Source organism: Salminus brasiliensis, chromosome 13 (genome assembly GCF_030463535.1).
Source record: "Salminus brasiliensis chromosome 13, fSalBra1.hap2, whole genome shotgun sequence".
NCBI lineage: Eukaryota > Metazoa > Chordata > Actinopteri > Characiformes > Bryconidae > Salminus > Salminus brasiliensis.
This window is the reverse complement of record NC_132890.1, coordinates 7,725,572-7,745,302: the sequence shown is the minus strand read 5'-3', so window position 1 is coordinate 7,745,302 and position 19,731 is coordinate 7,725,572. Positions and strand designations below refer to the sequence as shown.

The 19,731-nt window shown below is 43.1% G+C and overlaps 1 protein-coding gene across 1 annotated transcript in view; it reads left to right on the top strand.

Annotated features, from left to right (window-relative positions):
- The window catches only part of cdh13 (cadherin 13, H-cadherin (heart)), a 487,795-nt gene that overhangs the window by 113,736 nt on the left and 354,328 nt on the right, over positions 1–19,731 (top strand). Inside the window, exon 2 of the mRNA XM_072694879.1 lies at positions 18,650–18,770. Within this exon, the coding sequence (XP_072550980.1) occupies positions 18,650–18,770 (121 nt within the window). The remainder of the gene's footprint in view (positions 1–18,649; positions 18,771–19,731) is intronic.

The following is a 19,731-nucleotide window of genomic DNA, read 5'->3' as shown; positions in this document are numbered from 1 at the left end:
GAATACTTTGAGATGTGATATGGTTAATGTCCAATGAAAACACAGAAGACTCCAATGGGCAGTGGTGACTCAGCGGTTAGAGCTCCGTGCTATTAATGACAGGGTTGTGGGTTTGATACCCTGGCTCGGCAAGCTGCTACTGTTGGGCCCTCTCTGCTCCCTGGGTGCCACAGCAATGCCTGCCCACTGCCCCGGGCATGTGTGCTTGTGGTCCACTGTGTCTGTATGTATGTGTTCACTGCACGGATGGGATAAAAGTAGAAGCCAAATTCCATCTGTGCCACAAATGGTGTATATGGTTGTCTTTGTCTTAATGCTGTTCAACTTCTGAGTATTGGAATCTCCACAGCTTGGAAAGGACTTGCTTTCCTCCCATTGACTCTACTCTAGTCTTCATGTTGGTTTATACTATTTTTAAATGCACAAATGTATTCATGGGCAAACCTCAGGACTCAGTCTAAGAGTACACAGAGCTGTTAATTGTTTAAACAATGAGTGTGTTTACATGCACTTCTTTATCCGATAACTGTGGAACATCAGATTTGGTCAGTAATCCGTTCAAAGCGTTTACACACGCTTGGGTAATCCGATAACAGGAAAAATCTGGGTCTGAATGAGTCAGGCAGTAATTTGGTTTCTGCTTCGCAACCAGACGATAATCTTACAGAATAGAATGTGACATTAACGTGACGTAAAACCACAACTACTTCCCAGGCTTTTTTTTTTTTTTTTAACACATTAAGCCACAATATGTACATACATCACCTAGAAGATAAAGAATATTGAAATCAATAATAGTTTCAACATACCATGGCCTGAGAAATTTGAGAATTCTACAGGTTAAGAGTGTACATGCCCTGAGGACTACAAGTACTGAGTTAAAATCCAGCTCTCTTCATCAGATTCCTTGATTGGATTTCTAGACTTTACTCTGACCAAAAAAAAGTGGACCTAGTGGACCGAGACCACCTGAGCATGTGATCATGTCCATTTCTAAATAATCAGGTAATATCTTCACCAATGCTGTGCTGTCTGCACAGCCTGTCTGCTACCTGCTACCTGCCCGCTTCATCATGGGTGAGTCTCCGTGCAGACCTGCCCACATTTCTATGCTTTAATTCTTCTGTCTGACACTCCAGTTTAACAAGGCTGTGTCCCAAACCACACACTACCACACTACTACACAGGGTTCCAGAACTAGCCACCATTAGAACTGCATTCATTAGTGTAGTGGTCTGAGTAAGGTAAAGACGTGTGTTATTTGGGATGCAGCCACAGTAACGTTACATTTGAAAGCTACAATATTAGCGTTGTTCTGTGGTAATAAACAAATTAGCATGCGTACGTTATCAGAAACATGGTTAACTACTGATATCAAGACGATGTGATTTAGTAAGACAGGGTTAGGGATCCAGCGGTAAGATTTTAATGTGTTCCTACTAGTTATTGCATGGATTAAACAGGCCTCCACCTGTAGCCTTCTATCAAATGTTCATCATATGTCCCCTTTTGGTTCAAATGCAAATATGTTAGTATGAACGCAAACCACACCCTCACTGCCAGTCACATATTCCAATAGTTAAGCAATGTTGTTCTTGGTTGTTTAACACATCCAGATAAGTCTAATTATCAGGCTATAAAAGACAATATTCCATTTACATTTACATTTAAGGCATTTAGCAGACGCTCTTATCCAGAGCGACTTACAAAAGTGCTTTGCTATTTACCCAAGACAAACCTCAGCTAGTTTGAATAGGCTAAAATTTAAAGATACCTCTAAGCTTAGACATTAATAAACACAAGTCAATAGGGTGAACACTCTGCTATTCGCCCAAGTATTCTTTGAAGAGGAGGGTCTTTAGTCTGGGTTTGAAGACAGCGAGTGACTCTGCTGTTCGAACACCCAGGGGAAGCTTGTTCCACCACTTTGGTGCCAGGACAGAAAAAAGCCTGGACGCTTGTCTTCTGCGGATTTTGAGGGATGGCGGGTCGAGCCGAGCCGTACTTGAAGCACGAAAGGCTCTAGGTGCGGATCGGCTTTTGACCATTGCCATCAAGTACGAATGGGGCTGGTCCGTTCTTGGCTTTGTAGGCCAGCGTCAGGGTTTTGATGCTGATGTGGGCAGCAGCTACAGGAAGCCAGTGAAGAGAACGCAGCAGTGGAGAGACATGGCTGAATTTAGGAATGTTGAAGACGACCCGTGCCACTGTGTTCTGGATAAGTTGCAGGGGCCTGATGGTGCGCAGAGGGAGACCAGCCAGAAGAGAGTTGCAGTAGTCAAGTCTTAAAGTGACGAGAGACTGAACAAGCACCCGATCTGTTGTCTTTTGTTCTGACGGCTTTACAGATCCAGCACTTTCAGAGAATATTTTCAGACAAAGAAAGCACATTTGCAGCCTCAGAATTGGTATATACGGGTATATTTGAGTTTATTGAGCTCATTGCTTATAGAATCAGGGGCGGTTATCTGCTCGTGTAGTCTTTTGCAGAGCTGTATTGTAGAAAATTGCTTAGTAATGACCCAATCAGTGTCTGGGCCAAAATGAAGCCTGCTACCCATCTGAACCCTCGGAATGTGTTCCTGCAAAACAAAACAACTCCCCACTAAACTGAGTTACAGATGATGACACTTTCAGGATTAAGCTTGTCCATTCTTTGACTATCAAGAAAACATTTTAAGCAAGACGAATCCCAGCCGTGATTCGTGTTTAGTATTCCAGTCTAGTCGGATTCAGCCTTTCGCAGCGGAATCAAGTGCAAGGTAGTGTTGCGGAAACTATAAATGTCAGACATAAATGCAATGCTTGAATGGAGTAGAATGCACTTGTTTTGCATTGCGGGGGAAACAAAAAAGTGACTGGCTTTTAAGATAAGCTCTTGTTAGGTACCACATTTGGATGCTTTTTATGTTACCCGTGTTATGGAAATAAATGCTCCAGGGATGTTGTAGGAGATGAATTATGGGCATTACTCCCTGTTTTCCTTCCGCTGAGTGTTTTTACGGGGTTGTGAAGCAACTTCAGTGGTAACCTTTAAGCTCCTTTTTTAGTTTCTTTCAGGGGTAAGCAGAAGATCTGCTGGGAGAGAATGGTAAATATATTGATTCAGACAGAATGGATAATTTCTTTTTTGCTTTTCCTCCTGGAGATGATAAGTAAAGCAGGCGTGAAGCCGGGATAGCGATTCCTGATGCTTTGCATGACCTTTCAGCCCAGAATTTGAGTCCTGTTAAAGACTTAATATTCAGCAGAGGAAAGAGAAACAGAAATCAGCTGGTGCTCGTCATCACATATCTGGAGGTTGAAGATTCAGTAACAACTGGAAATAGGAAGGAGGGAAGGAAGAAGAAGAACGAGAAAAGGACTTGAAAGGATCTGGAAAGGACAGCTTGATTTGCATGTGCAGTAATGCCTTTTGTACTGCTATTTTGCTAGTTGCTTTGACAATGGCTAAATCATCTTTTTGGCCATTGTTGACGGTGAGGAAGGCTGTGCTCCCCTGGTACACGCCATTAATCAGTGGGGTTTATCTCACAAAGACAGAGCAGGAGGAAGAGATTTGCGAGATGAAACGGGCCGGGCTTTACAAAGCGTCCAGCCGGAGCTGGGGAAGGGGTGTGAAGTCCAGATATGAAGCAGTGAGTAGCCCAGTTCTTGCGCTGAGACAAAAGCCAAGCCTTCTGACTCATCTCACACTGAGATTCTCCTTTACCAGCTTTTTACAGAACAGCCCGAGACCTTTGCAGTCACTCCGTGGGGATACACAGTAACAAAAGAGAGGAAACTGGCTGAAAGGCCTGTTCACTACCTCTACACTGGCCAAAAGTTTGCGGCCTGGAAGTTTACCGACATAGACAAAACATCAGATGAAAGCCTATTGACCAGCATCTCTCAATTCACTCTCCTGCTGAAAGGAAGAGGGAGGGCTAGCCAACAGGCCGGAGGTCTTATTGGCACTCTTGCCCTTTAAACTGATAAATGCAGCTTCGACTGGGGCTCGAGTCTGATGTGGGGAAGAGTAGATAATCGAGCACGGAAAACAATTGCTCAGTCTCGACCACACGTTTCATTCGCTCAGGCTGACAGACAGAATAGGAGAGTGCTTTCTCGATGTCTCTCGCCTCTATTTTTCCCTTCTCAGAGATGCCCGCTCTCCAGCCATTCACTCGCTGCCCTTCCAGGCTCTCTGTCTGATGTGAATGGGTTAGACACAGCAACAGTCCTTACACAGAGCTATTGAATTCTGGATTGTGCTGCAATCTGCCGCTCCGATCACATAGTGATCATCCTCAGAGTGGAGGTATCAGACATAATGACAACAGCTGATTGTACTGTCACTCTTTCAGGTGGAGAGGTGGGCCTGAGAACGAGTCACCTGTGGCCTACAGTTCCCCCAGTGTTATAACCTTACCAAGCTCTTGTGAGTCTTCAAGCTCCAAACCCTGCTGGAATACTTTAGTGCAATAGCCTAGACCAAATCTAGGGCTGGTGTCAGGGCTTTTTCTTGCTCCCAAAGTAATCGGAGCGATTGCGACCTCAAAGCAGCGCTTGCTTATTCTCAGTTGTTTTCAGTTCTCTGCCCAGGCATCACCGCCGCCTGTGCCTCTGTGCCACACAGTCAAGAAACTCCTGAGATGGTAGCTCGGCCCTGCTGAATAGTAATGGCTTGGTAAACACCACTCTATTTTGTTCCGCTCTGCAGTGACTCACTCTTTATTCGGAGAAGCGCAGATGTTTGCTTGGCTCTGCATAGCCACTACGCTGCTGAGGGAGGTGTGAAGGAGTAGTGAGTGAAGCTCTGAATATCATTGCGAAAATCTAGTGTCTGCTTGTCTTCTTAGCAACATCCTGGTCAGATAGGAACCGTTTCTTCTTTGCCAAACCTTCCAGCCTGATTTATAATAACACAGCCTCTCTGAGACAGCTGTGTGAACCATAAGCCAAGGCCTATCTCTCTTTTTCGCTGCGGTGTCTCGAGCTGGAAGGCTGTGTTTATTGCTTACTCTCTGCTCCTCATTCACTGGCCCAGCAGGTGTGGCGTGTCCAGCTTCCAGATGGCAGTGCGGCAGGTGCCCCTGCCGGCTGGCCTGATACAGGTGTTTGAGCCCTCAGTCTGATTGATTCCACTGCGGCCAGGCGCAGGTCACTCAGGTTTTCGGCCCTTTGTGTGCACTGACATTTGTTGCTGAGGGAAGAGTCCAGCTCAGGCTGCTGGAACCTCTGGAGCAGCAAGGACCATTCGTCTCACCTTCTTCCTCTTGTGGCCGGCTGGCTCCCAACTGTGGATGCCATCTTTTTGGCTGGCCATTAGAAGAACTGAGGACAGGAGAGCTGTGTTCTGGCTGGAGATGAGACAGAGATGTCAACAAGAGGTGAGGAGAAGTTTGGAGAGGACTGCTTGTAGGATAATGTGCTCTGAGCCATGCCACTTTGCCATCACCGATCGGTGTCTGGGAGAGCACATTTGGCCATGCTTTCTCCGGGTGGGTAGATGGCGCTCTCTCCCCATGTCACTTTTAAAGTGTTGCTGACTGGCACAGGATTCTGTTAGCTGGTGTGGTGGAGCTGGGAGCTTTTCTCCAAACATGTCGGCTGCCTGGCATTGCTGCATCGGCAGCAGGTAGAAAAGAGGCGGTGGCTGACTTTGCACATATCGGAGGAGACGTGTTTTAATGGCCTTACCCTCCTAGTGTCAAAAGCATTGCTAGTGTTAGCGGAAGCTACGAACAGGTGGGTTTAAGTACCTCACACATTGTAAGTCGCTCTGGATAAGAGCGTCTGCTAAATGCCGTAAATGTAAATGTATTGGGAAGAACCTGGCGATACAATATGTATCACGATAGAGGTTATGATTCAATATATTGCAATATATTGCGATACTATGTCAGGTTAGGTTTATAATTTGTCACTAGTACGTCCCACTGGAACGGTTTGGGCTGGAATTCTAGGTAGGTGTGCGAAGGGAGAAAAGGTGAAGAAGGGAGGAGACGGGGAGGTGGAGGGTACAAAGTTGTCCGACGCAATGACGGAGTAAGAATTATGGTCTATATAGAGCTGAATTGGCGGAGTTTGGGGCGTGGGCCATCTCTCAAAATTAATATTATGCAATGAAAACAGTGAGATCTGAAGGCAGAGTACAACACTGCTATCTAGAGGTTGGGGTTTAAACACAACACCAAATGAACCCCTGTCTAACACCATTTTTTTCATATAAACTATTCATTAAAAAAATCCCTACAGTGTTTTGTGGTGAGTGTTATGAATCAAAACAGTATAACATCACTGTATAATATCACAATATTTTGATTTCTGCACCCTTACTGATTCGTCATTCTTGCATTGTTTTGACTAGCTAAGATCTAATTATGATCAATAAGGACTGATTATGTGAAGTCACCAAAGTAGTCAGTGGAGTACTCAGTTACTTATACAGTCAATAGTGGCAGCTCTAGTCGAAATGCCAGGGTGCGCTGTCTGCTGTATTAGTCTTTTGTTGTCTGGGCCTCTATCTTTCTCGTCTTTCTCATAGACAAGAAAAACCACTAGCTACACACACCTCACACATTTTCAGGTGCTGTGGTGTCAGGCAGGCAGATTTTCTCTGAAATCATATTGCCTTATTGATTTCCTCTGGAGCTGACATTTACACCAGACTCTGCCAAGTGGCTCTGGCCGCCCTCAGCCTTCATCAATGAAGTTCCTCCCTTAATCACACTCCTGGCCTGGACACTTCCTTGGGCTTGCAGCATGACTGCCAGTGCCTATACTGCTCTGGTGCCATTTGGGCCACAGCCATCATCTCCTAACTTATAGCAGACAAGGTTTGTAGCACCTTGAGATTGCTCAGCAGATCTTAGGTATGAATTATAGCACAGCTACCTGTACTAGTAAGCAAGCAAGAGCGAGATGTTATCCTGGTCGTAATTCACGTTTTTGTACTTCTATATCTCAGTTTGGTCAACAATACACATTGAGTTGAGCCTCAAAAACGTTAGTAAATGAGCTGCAGATGAAATGATAAAATATTGTGTAAAACCTGTAGCTCCTCCCCCTCAGTTTGTTTACTGTTTATTCCTATCTGCAGATAACAACCACCCCTATCATGACATGATGTCCCCAGACTAGGAGGCTTTTGATAATAGAGCTCTGAGCCTTTGCTAGGATTTGAACTTATGGTCCCCTTCACTCTTGATAAGCAGCAGTTAGACCGTAGGGCCGGTCTAGAGCTGCATAATTCCACTTAATTCCACATAAACACAACAGTTCTACCTACCTAATTCTACCTTTCTGAACATTTACATGGCACAACTGTCTAACTGCCTGCTTGTGAAGAGACAGAAGATCATAAAATCCCATCAATTCTACAGCTCTCCATTCTTAGAGTATAGGAGATTAGTAAGGTCTGTTGGATATTACGGGGGATTATTCTACAGATATAGGGCTAAGTGCTAGCCTACTCTTGCTAACAACATGCTAGTGCTAAGCGTTCTGAATGCATTGCATTTTTGTAGTGCTGAATGTTACTCTGTGCTTTTTATTGTAAACCATGATATTATGGTATGTAAGAAAAATCGGACAAATTGTAAACGGTATGTATGGTGTACCGTCATGCCCCCCCGCACTAGTTGAGCATCTGCTTAGATGGCATCCCTTTCGCTAACGCTTAGAAACGTCCACTATTCAAGTTTAATTGCTCTGTTCATTTAACTCGGACCTGGTCATGGTCAGTTCCACCATCCTTCTAACTGTTTGAACAGTGATTATGATATTTTTTTTTCCGTGAGCGCTGTAATTACTGCGACATGACTGACTTGATGATGTGTAATTTAAAGAAAGTGTTCCCGTAAGCTGGAAATGTTCATTTAAGTTAAGACTATCCAGCCCTTTCAGAAAAATGTGCACAATTTTCCCAACACGTCAAAGTTAATGATGGTTGTAATGGACTAATTAATAAATGATGTGCTTCTGTGAGCCATTGCCTATAGCCGTAGATGTCACTGTGCGAGAGAAAGCAGGGAAAGTGAGTTTACTTTGTTCGTAATTGCTGTGTGATAGAGGAAAAGTCGTAGCTGGGGTGTACGTACTATATCTAAGCTTTCCGTTGTAGCGAATGAGGTTTTGAGGCAATCAGTCTTGAAGTACGGTTCAGCAGAGGCCATGCGGCATTGATCTTTCGGGTTTGTGTTCGTTCTCTGTGATTGGCTCAGACTGATGTAAGGGCATGAAGTGATTTTCAAGCATTAAGTGAATTTCAACAGGCTACTATATTTACGTTTCTGAGTAAGAGGCACTAAAGGATTCCGTTTGGCTCTCAGCGTGTGGTCTGAGTAATCAATTGCCAAGCATACGGCAGAGAGTCGTCTTCTAGGAGACTCGGAGGCACGTTCCACACCGAGGGTTCATTTGAGACGTTTGAGGCTATGAAAATCCTGGCCATGCACATTACCTCACTTTTCGTGTTTGTTCTGTCAACACAGCTGGTGTTTGAAGGGCAGTAATGAAGAGCTGGCCTGAGCAAGGGTATCTCTAGGCATGCTAAATCTAGCCTGCATGTAAACTCATTAATATACATCATGTGTGATAACTCTGCACACCTCGCATACAAAACACAACACAGACCTACCAGTCAAACCAGTCGATCACAAGAACACGAGGAGCATGCTAAACACATCATTCAGCATTCGAGGAACGACACTGCCGGATAGAGTAAACACAGCACAGGAATGAGTGGGTGATTCTAACAAAATGACATTCTCTGCTTGTTGATTTTTTGGTGTTTGAGTTAAGTTTAACGTGGAACATATATAGAAAAAATGATCCTTAGTGTCTGTATATAGAATATAGTCAGCGCTGATCAAAATCCGCATTACCGCAATCTATAAATCAAACAACAAATTATATTTATTATATGTTTAAATAGTCATAATGTGTACTTTAAAACATGACTTAAATGTTCGTTTGAACCCTAAGTTTATCATTCAGTTATTAATCATAATGCAGAACCTATTGTGAATTATTTAGTGATCATTTGGTTTAGCATATGGGTGGAGTCCCACAGGGTTAAATTTTGGGGCCTATGAAACTGAAGCTAATAATAGTAATGCAGCTTTGGGAGTGACGAAGGGCAGGATTACATACATGGTCAAAAAGGTTGAAAATAGAAATGTAGATATAGCAAAGTGTATTTTTATTATCATTTGTTACATATATATATATATATATATATATATATATATATATATATATATATATATATATATTCAGACAAATATGATAAAATATAGTTCATGTGATTTACATTTTGTTTTAGATGCAGCGGCTGATACGACGAATAGCAGAGTACTATGGTCACCTTATTGACTTGTGCTTAATAATGTCTGAGCTTAGAGGTATCTTTGAACTATTAGTCTATTCTAACTAGCTGAGGTTTTTCTTAAATAGCAAAGCACTTTTGTAAGTCGCTCTGGATAAGAGCGTCTGCTAAATGCCTTAAATGTAAATGTAAATGATGCGGCACTGTGAAGCGCTGTGAAGGCCACATCTCAGTCACCTCTTCTATAGTAATTTGCATTATTTGGGTCCCATAGGAATCTCCACCTTGTGGAAGCTAGAGGGGCTTCAAGAGAAGCATCGCTGAATAACTTAGCAATGTAGATCACGGACAGCAAGCTAACAAGGGGAATAAACAGTGGCACAAACAGCTTGTTAAGTACTGTTAAGTATTGTTACGTTACCATTAGTTAAATAAACTGGCCATCAAAATGTTTGCATTGAGTAACATAATGGTGAGGTAACTGTCGAAATGAAAAACTACTTTAAATAAAAAACGGCATAAATAGTCTGTTCTGTTTTGAAAGGTAGTCAATTGCCAGATTTGCATTACGTCCAAAAATCGAAGACATTTTTGCGTGACATTGATGATATGATGTTGTGCATAATACAGGAACTCCGAGCTCCAGGGCTTCTTATGTGCCATCACTGTTCTCGCCTAGTTTTAGCCTCCCACAGCAGGTTTGCGGTTGGACAGAGTAATGAAGCGATTAGGCAGAGTGTGACACAGAGTAGGATTACAGCATTGTAGACCCTGATAGCTCTTCCTGCGTACTGCCTTAACCAAAGGATGGGGGGTGGGGGGGGGGGGTGTAGTGTTGTTGATTCCTTAGTTTCAGTGGGGAGAAATAAAAGAGGAATTACTGTTGCGCTGAGCCCCCAGCTCTTCAGATCCCAGCCCATACCAGGAGACTTCAAATCCAGCTATCACTGCACACAGAATTCCTAACAACCAGTAGTGTAGGGGTGTGCATGAATCACGCTGACAGTCATGGAAGAGCCTCTTCCAGAACAAATGAAAGGGTGTGTTCCGTCAGCAGTATGGACAGGCCCCATTTTAATCCAGCCATAATATTCAGTCTGCATTTAGATCATTAATATGTCAGGATGTCGCTTAGGGCTTATGGACGACTTTATAGGTGCAGACAGCAGATGAGTATGAACTCTGCTTCCCCTCAGCCAGACAAAGGCAAAAAGCTCCCACTCTCTTAGCGGGCAGTGCTAGAGCTCATAACCTGGCTTTATCTCTCGATTGAGCCTCGTAAAGCTCGCTGCCAAAGCGCTGACTCTCCGTCATACTTGCTGTCCTTCTTTTTTCCTCTTGCTTTTGTCCTTGCTTCTACACTCTTAAAAATAAAGGTGCCAACAGGGGCTCATTGGAGCGATGCCACCGAAGAACCAGTTTTACGTCCATGAAGAGCCCTTAAGTAGATTTTTTAACAGGCCCATACCGTATCACACAATTTTTTAAATAAAGAATTTGATTTAGTATGTAAACACACCTCAATGGACCATCCCCAGTCTATACAGTGCATGTGTGGACACAGCATTATTAAAATTATTCATTTTAATACATTTTTCAGATAGCAAATTACTCAACCCATTTGTTAGTACTTTCCTCCTATCACATCTAATGCCCCTGGTCAGCATCAAACTGCAGAGATGTGGAGAGAGGGAGAGAGAGAGAGAGAGAGACATGTACCCACCTGAAGAAAGCAAGGCCAATTATGCTCTCTCTGGTTTTGATTACTGATGGCAGATACAGTGGATCACAAAAGTGAGTACACCCCTCACATTTCTGCAGGTATTTAAGTATATCTTTTCACGGGACAACACTGACAAAACAACACTTTGACACAATGAAAAGTAGTCTGTGTGCAGGTTATATACCAGTGTAAATTTATTCTTCCCTCAAAATAACTCAATATACAGCCATTAATGTCTAAACCACCGGCAACGAAAGTGAGTACACCCCTAAGAGACTACACCCCTAAATGTCTAAATTGAGCACTGCTTGTCATTTTCCCTCCAAAATGTCAAAATGTAGCATGGCCTGGGATTTGAACCAGCAACCCTTGGGTCATAGTGGCAGCACATGATATAGTAGTTAATAAGGTTGTTTAAGTCCAGACTGCTTTTGAATGAGACACTTCACAAGACAGCCAATCAAAGCAGAGAGCATTTGCATACAATTTTTAAGAAAAAGTGAAGTAAGTGAACCCTGTAAAAGATCTGGATTTCTGCATTGATCACTAATAAAAAGTGGTCTAAGCCACACTTATTACTTTTATTGAACACATTGAGTAAACATTCGCAGTGCAGGCTAGAAAAAGTAAGTGAACCCTTGGTGATCCCTGTAGCTGCAAATGACATTTGTGCAATGTTGAAAAATAATTTTGGGGAAGAGCTCCATGTATATTTTAGTTCACCAATATTTTGTGCACAGGCGTTGATTGATTTACTTTTGCGCTTTGGGTCATTGTCTTGTTGCATTACCTGATGTAAAAAGTCTCTTTAGCTCAAGGTCATTGACTGCAAACGCTTCTTCAATAGGAACCATGCCCAGACCATAATGGTTGCTCCACCATGCTTCACAGTTGGGGATGGGGTTTTGGTGCTTGCGTGCAGTGTTCTCTTTCCCACCAAGCTTTGCTAGGGTTGTGCATTTGTGCACTTTTGTCTAATTTGTGTATTGAGCTAATTTCCCAGAAGCATTATGGACAATCCAGGTGGTCTTAGGGTAACTTGGGCAAAATCTTAAAAATAATTATGATTCACATAAACATCATAAGTGGGCCTCGGGGGGCGGGGGGGGGGGGGGGTGAAGCACAGAAAAGAGGTTGCATACTGACCCTTTAAAGAAAAATGTGTAAATGCGACTTGGCTCTTTAAAGTTTAAAGACCTTCCACATAAAGTAAAGCTATACTAATTAAAGCTTTCCCCGAGAATCTCACAACCGAGCCAGGAACTTTTATTTTCAAGAGTGTACTGTTCCCACTCCCCCAACAACGCCACCCCCCCCCCACCCCCCACCCTCCCGGCTCTCACTTGGCCAGCTTATTTTTCTCTCTCACTGTGATATATCGTTTCTCCTGCTCCTTCTATCTATTTCATCATGTCCCCTGTGCTTCAGCATCTCGCTCTCTTCTTTTTCATCCCTTACTCCCAGCAGTAAAGCTTCGCCTGAGTCAACAAGGGCAGCTCATTATAGCTTGTAAAAGTATATTTAAATGTATCACTGTGGGGCAACAGGGGGCATTTTGCCATTTTCTCACCCCTGGCCTCTCAATCAGTCTTTATCGGCATCCACAAACCACCCCTCCCCCTCCCTGGTTGTGTTTAATGTAGCTCTCATGCTGAGTGAAATTATTACAAACTAATGAAGTCACCACAGCTGCGTCCAGGGGGAAACGATACGATGACCGACTTGCAAATAAATTAATTACTATCTGCAGGTCAGCAAAGGTAGGAGGAAGAGGAGGAGGATGTAAGCGAGTGTTCCTCTGGGAAAGGAGGGGCAGTGTGTGAGAGGGGCGAGCGAGGCTGACAGCAGGTGGTTCCCTCTCTGGTTGTTGTTCTCCCCGTGAGCAGCCTCGCAGCAGAGATGAAGGCACGCCTTCATAATGCCCATGTGCTCACCTTTCTTCTGGCACTTCAAACAAGGACACACATCTCTCAGGGCTTGCATAAGCACACACAAACACACACACATTTTCCTCATTCACTTTTACACTGTTCTTCTCGGTGCGTGTCCCTGATACTTTTCTTATTTGCTTTGTCCCTGTCTCTCTAACTCTTTCTCTGTCTCTACCTACCTCTCCCTCTGCATCCTTTTCTCACTTTCCCTCTCACGTTCTCTCTCTCTCTCTCTCTCTCTCTCTCTCTCTCTCTCTCTCTCTCTCTCTGTCTCTACATCTCTCTTTCTACATCTTCCACTCTCTCTCTTTCTCTTTCTCTGTCTCTACCTACCTCTCCCTCTGCATCCTTTTCTCACTTTCCCTCTCACGCTCTCTCTCTCTCTCTCTCTCTCTCTCTCTCTCTCTCCCCCTCTCTCTGTCTGTCTCTACATCTCTCTTTCTACATCTTCCACTCTCTCTCTTTCTCTCCTACACCCTCTCTCTGATTTGGTCTCTCTCCTCTACCTCCTCTTCTCTATCTGTATCTCTCTGCCTCTTTCTCTGTCTCGCTCTTAGTTCCTCTTTATCTCCCTGTCCCTCTATCCCTCTCTGAATTATTCTTCCTCTCTCTACTACTACTAACCCCCCCCCTCTCTCTCTCTCTCTCTCTCTCTCTCTCTCTCTCTCTCTTTCATTCTCTCTACCTGTGTCTCTGCCTCTCTCTATTCCTCTCCCCTCTATACCTCTCTCTCTGTATTTCTATTTCCTTTCTCTCTCTCTCTCTCTCTCTCTCTCTCTCTCTCTCAGTCTCTGTCACGTTCCACATAAATGCTGCTGCTTATGTTTAAACAGGGTGATGACTGATGTCTACATGAAAGATGTGGTGGACTTTACTTTAGAGGTTTTATAGATGAAGATGTTTTTCATCTCTGAGTAAATTCATTTCAGTGGGGTTTTATCTTTGCCTTTTGTTTTTTTTCTTCTTCTTCTTCTTAATTGGTCGTGTGTTCTTTAATGTTTACTGTTCCTTATTGATGTCAATGTAAATCCTGTTACTTTCATGTCAAGGCTGAAATGAGGGACGAATATAGAAAGACTGACAGTCAGTAAATGAACCAGACTGGAGAGAAGAGTGAGCCGTAGGCCTCTGAAGCCGTGACTGCATTCTGTAGTTGCCATCCTGCTCATATTTAAGTGATGGTTTTCAAACATGCATTTTCAATTGCCCTGTTTTGGAGGGATTTTTACAAAGTATATCCCAATCCGATCCAGTGGATTGGGGTTCAGGCCGATCCATGCATATTTTAATGGATCGGTTATCAGCTATTTTAATCCCAATTCATTCCCTGAGCCTTTCTTTGTTTTTAAACCAGCACTGAAGAGCGCATTCAGAACCGAGTGGAGGCTAACGCTAATGCTAACACACACACACACACACACACTCTATAGTAACTCCAATCACAGCACATTCACCCACTATTAACCACTTATTTTACATCAGTAGACCAACAACCACAGATATCAGTCCAGAGTGTGTACCACTACACACACATACACACACACACATGAAGTGATTACACTGCAGTGTTGTAAAGGAGCTGGGAGCTGATTGGTCAGGGAGAGAGGGAGTCAGACTGGGTTATAAGATATTAAACACACTATAAAACAGTAATTTTAAGAAAAGTCTCTGCTAAACTATATTACTCAGTCCAGATCAACGGATCAGATCTGTATCAGCTAAAACTCAGCATTAAGAGAGTCGGATCTGGGGCAAAATCGGATAGTGACATCTTTAATTTTTACCCCAAATGTTACTGGATCCATTACTGGAAAATAAATAGTTGGGCATATCTATAACTTCATAGGTCTATTCGTAAATAAAAGGTTGTAGTTCATCTACGGGCACTTGACGACCACCCAGTTCTGCACATATGGCCTAATGCACCACCCATTCTGTGCTTTCCAGCCAAGGACAGCAGTGTCACCACACTTCTCCAAGCATTCAGACTCTAACTCCCATGGAACAACATTGTCTGAATGCTAGCATTGTACTGCTGTCTTGAGAGATTATTTGTGCAGATGCATGATGATGATAATATCCCCTCTGACATCTCTCTTTTCTGTGAGAATGGTCAGAATGTTTTTACTGTGCTGATTTAATAGATTTCACTGCCATGCAGACTTATTTACCCCATGCCGGTACAATGTGTGTCTGAGACAAGCTCATGACTATTTTTCCCAGTCAAGACCTCAACCAGGTACAAATATTGATTGAGGTTTTTAATAATGAGACTTATTTCTGTCTGTCAGAGAGCTCGGCCCCAGCCAAATGCAGCTCGGTAGCTACTGTTCGGGATTATTCGGGAACTACTATAGAGCTAATAAGGTGGGTAGTTAAGAAAGTAAAATTAGGAAATTAGGAGGTAGGAGGTGTGGAACTGCCATGTGAGATTAGGTTGGGGCCCAGTAACAGCACATGTACCAATCTACCTGGAACCCACCTAGCCCACGTTCCACCTCTGTGAGCCACACATGAGCATGTTGGCTGGGTACTGAATTGTATAATTTTGTAATTACATTTGAATAGGATAGAATTATTAATATATAAATATCAGGGTGAGGGTAAACAGACAGCAAATTATATCCATGAGTGACAAGGCTAAACTGACAGCTGCACTATAAACACTCACTTAGTTGGAGAATTTCTGGCCTATTTTTGCCTCATTCTAATTTTGGACCGGGTGTCCTTAAGGCTGTCCGGTCCCTGTCCTCCCCAACATCTCTCTCTCTCTCTTTTCACTCTCGCTCACTCACTCACTCACTCCCATATGCTTCTTCTAATTGAGAGTGAGGCACAGCAGCTGCGTGTGAGCGTGCTGGTAATGTGCATGCAGCCTGGCAGCTGGCTGCCCACACAAACACTAACCAGCTTCACTTGCTCTTCTGTGGCTCCACTCAGCATTTTCTCCAAATCAAACCAGCACTTTGACAGGCTGGACTGATCTCTTAATTGCCTTGAATGTTTGGTTCAAAACCAACTAAAAGGACTCCAGTGAGCTGCAGAAGAACTGCAGAAGAACTGCAGCTCACTAGGGTCCTCTTAGTTGGTATTGATCATTCTTATTTTTCTTATAATTACTTATGATTTATTTATTACTATTTTTTTCACCCTCTGATATTTCACTGTTACTTTAGAAATCAGGGGTATTAAAAGAAGTGGATCCTGCTTTTGTTGGAGTATCTGTCTCTACTGTCCAGGAAAGGCTTTCTACTAGATTCTGAAGTTTGCATTGCTGTGAGAATTTGTTTGCATTCAATGACAAGTACATTAGTGAGGTCAGGATGTTGGATGATCACCACCCCATCTCAAAAGTAGTGGATGGAGCATTCACCATCATTTCAGAGAGCACAGTTCCTCTGCTTTCACAGTTCAGTGCTGGGGGGCTTTATAGCCCTCTAGCCCAGGCCTGGCATTGGGTGGCATGGTCCTGATGGGTTCATGTTTATCTGCTCTAGAGAGTGCTATTCTATTGGTAATGCTTTTTGACATCTGTGTGTGTGTGTGTGTGTGTGTGTGTGTGTGCACATCTATCACTGAATGCATTTATTAGAAATGGTGTCCACAAATATTTGGACATATTGTGTATATGGTGGTAGAAATGTTCTCTAATTCTGATCATGGCATGCTCTTAAACAAAGGCTTCTTGAGTGAAGAGAACCATGCATTGCAACTGGGTTCTTCAGATTGGTTAAAAACAGTATTTCGTAGAAATAGTCTCTTTAGAAGTAGTTCTCAATAGGAGCAAAAATAGGAGCGTGGAAGTCGAAAGCTGTGGTTGTATGGCGAAGTTGATGGTAAGACAAGGTCACGTGTTCTGCAGTGCTTGTGTCATTGTCAAAGTGAATCTGTGCTTCCCCCTGGCTGAAATGGTGATTGATGGAGGACAAAAACAGGTGTGAAGGAGTAATAATGGCACCAGAAGCAAAAGAGAGAGTGACAGTAAGATGGACTGATATGTTTGCCATGTCTGGAGGGCTCTTACAAAGCCAGCAACCGTCTCTCGAACTCCAACTTATATCCCGTTGACATTGGCCAGAAAGCCCTAGCTTTTATCCACTGGCTTTTAAAAGCTAGATGATTACCTTTAATTTTTAATGGAGACCAGCTCCACTTTGCTGAGGGGAAGACAACTGCAAATTGGTATAATTGATCCAGAGAGAAACCCTGTGTTTTCACTTCCTGCAAAAACTGCATTCTCTCATTTTGAGAAGCGGAGAAAATGACCATGGCAAATCAGTTTAATTACAGCGACTCACCAAAGGTCAGCCTGGCTCTTATATAATTATATTGGGAAAGCTTTTTACTGTTAGCCCACCTTGAACAGAAAGAACAACTTCTTTATTCAGGTCAGTGCTGAAAAGCACTCAGGCAATAAATCGCACAAATCGCAGAGAGATTTTAGGAAAAGTTTTCTAGGAGTAGTGTGTTTATCTTCTTATGACTCACCGCTCAAGTCAGGAGGACCATCGAGTCATGCGGCCCGACTGATCTAAAGCCCTTCATGCAGACCCCCTGGTGCTGTAGATGCCGGCACCTACACTTTAAGAGAAAGAAACGTACTGAACTAAGTGCTTCAGAGCTCAGAGCTCCACAGCGTTGACTCAGTTTGGCTGCTGTTTTCAGATGCATTGCAATAGTTTCTGAACATTCAGACTGTGGGCATGATGACTACTTTTAGAGATGTTCTTGGAACATTTGGTTGATGCTCTTATTCGGGGCGGCTTACATTTGAATCATGTTACGATACCATAGAAGAACCAATGTAGGTTCCCTAAAGGACCATGTGTTCAGTGGAGATAGTGAGTGTGAAGAATCTTTAGATTGGTAAAAACTCTTCAGACCTTTAAAAGGTTCTTCACACTTAAAGATCACTATTACAAACATCTATTTGGCTTAGAGACTGAACCTCAGTCGGCCACAGGGAAGGCTATGCTGTACACTACAGCACTACAGCACTATAGCACTACAGCAGATGTTGGGATGCCAACATATTGATGAGAATATCCAGCAAACTTCAAATTCTATATGAAACTAGAGAGGCTGGGTTGGGGTTAGGGTTTCAGGCAGTATGTAGTATGTGTTGCTGTATGCCAAAAATATCTAAAAAACAATAATGTTAACATATACTCACACAGGATTTGGATTTGGTTCTAAAGGGTTAAAGCGCCTTAAGCCACCACTAAAGGACATGCTTTTCATGTGCATTTTACAAGCTGAGAGATACAGAACTGTCATTGAACATGGATGAAGCATGCAGCCTAAGGCGGTACATTAATTATAAAGGATTTAACACAAATATGACTCAGGTTGGTCATCAAAATTACATAGTGCAGTTAGTAGTGTGCCGAGCACAAAATAACAGTAATAGCAGCACTAATATCCTTATTACAGGTCAGTGGAGCATCAACATAATGTTATTTTAAGGTAAAAACGCATATTGCTGCTTTAAGCAATAATGTAAATTAATTATCTTGCTTATTGTAATATAAAATTTTAAGAATTAACCAGTTTCCCTCTGCTGAAAGGGGTATGTTAACACCTGACATGTGTTTTGTATCCAAAGAACTCTTTGTAACATTTTTCATTTTTTAGAACATATGTTAGAAAAGCATGGTATTCATTTTGTTTCCTCTTTCTCAGATTGTGTGCACTGGAGCCCAGGAGGAGACGGAGGAGGTAGCATGCTCACCAGGCTTTCAAGTGAAGCAGTACCAGGTGGAGTACGATGGAGGCTTCCTCAAAGATCAACCTCTTCTAAAAGGTAGACGCCTGTTTGCTCACAGTCAGTTACGAAGTCCATTAGAGAATGGTAAAGGGTGATTACCGCTCTGGATCAGTCCCACATACCACGGTTGCCTGTTCTTCAGCCTGAATCTCTCATTATCATTCATGCATACATTTACGTTTTTTCCCCCCTCCTTTTGATAAAAAAACCCAGGAAATAAAAGCCACAGTGTCCAAACAAAACAACAAAATATTGGAGCGCTCATAAATTATTCCCCTTGATTTGCGTGATGTTTACAAAAGCTTCCGTGGCGTCTCTCATCCAGCGTCTGCTGAGGGTAACAGCAGCCACAAGGATGAAACTTCCTGCTCTTTGACAAAGTCCCCTGAGAAACACACGCCTCATTCTGCCTGGCATGGGGTAGATCACACCTGCTCGGTTCATTCTGCCTGTGAATGACTCACACGCTCTTTGACAACACTATACTTCTGTACGACTGGGGATGTCACCATTAAGTATTTTTGCTCCCTGATTCAGTCTGAGTTATTTATATTGAGTATATTCCAAATATTGGAGTCCTAGGCCAGTATTTTCATTATTGGAAACATACACTCAACAAGCACTTTATTAGGAACTCTATGGAAATACTGGGTACGGCCTCCTACCCAGGCCTTTTGCTCTTAAAACTCAAATCTAAGCCTCAAATCTTAATGGCATAGAATCCACCAGATTGCGACACGATTGCATCACACAGTTCAGGAGAACTATGCTGTGAAGCTCTACCACAGTCTACCACATCCCAATGAATCTTCTATTGGATTCTGACTGGGAAGGCCGCTGAAGAACACTGAACTCATGAACTGTCTTGCTCATGAAACCAGTTTGAGAAGACTTAGCCTTGTGCTTTGGTGCAGCAGCATGCTGGCATTAGCCGTTAAGGTTAAATGGATAAACTGTGGACATGAAGGGGTGCATATGATCAGTAACAATACTCAAA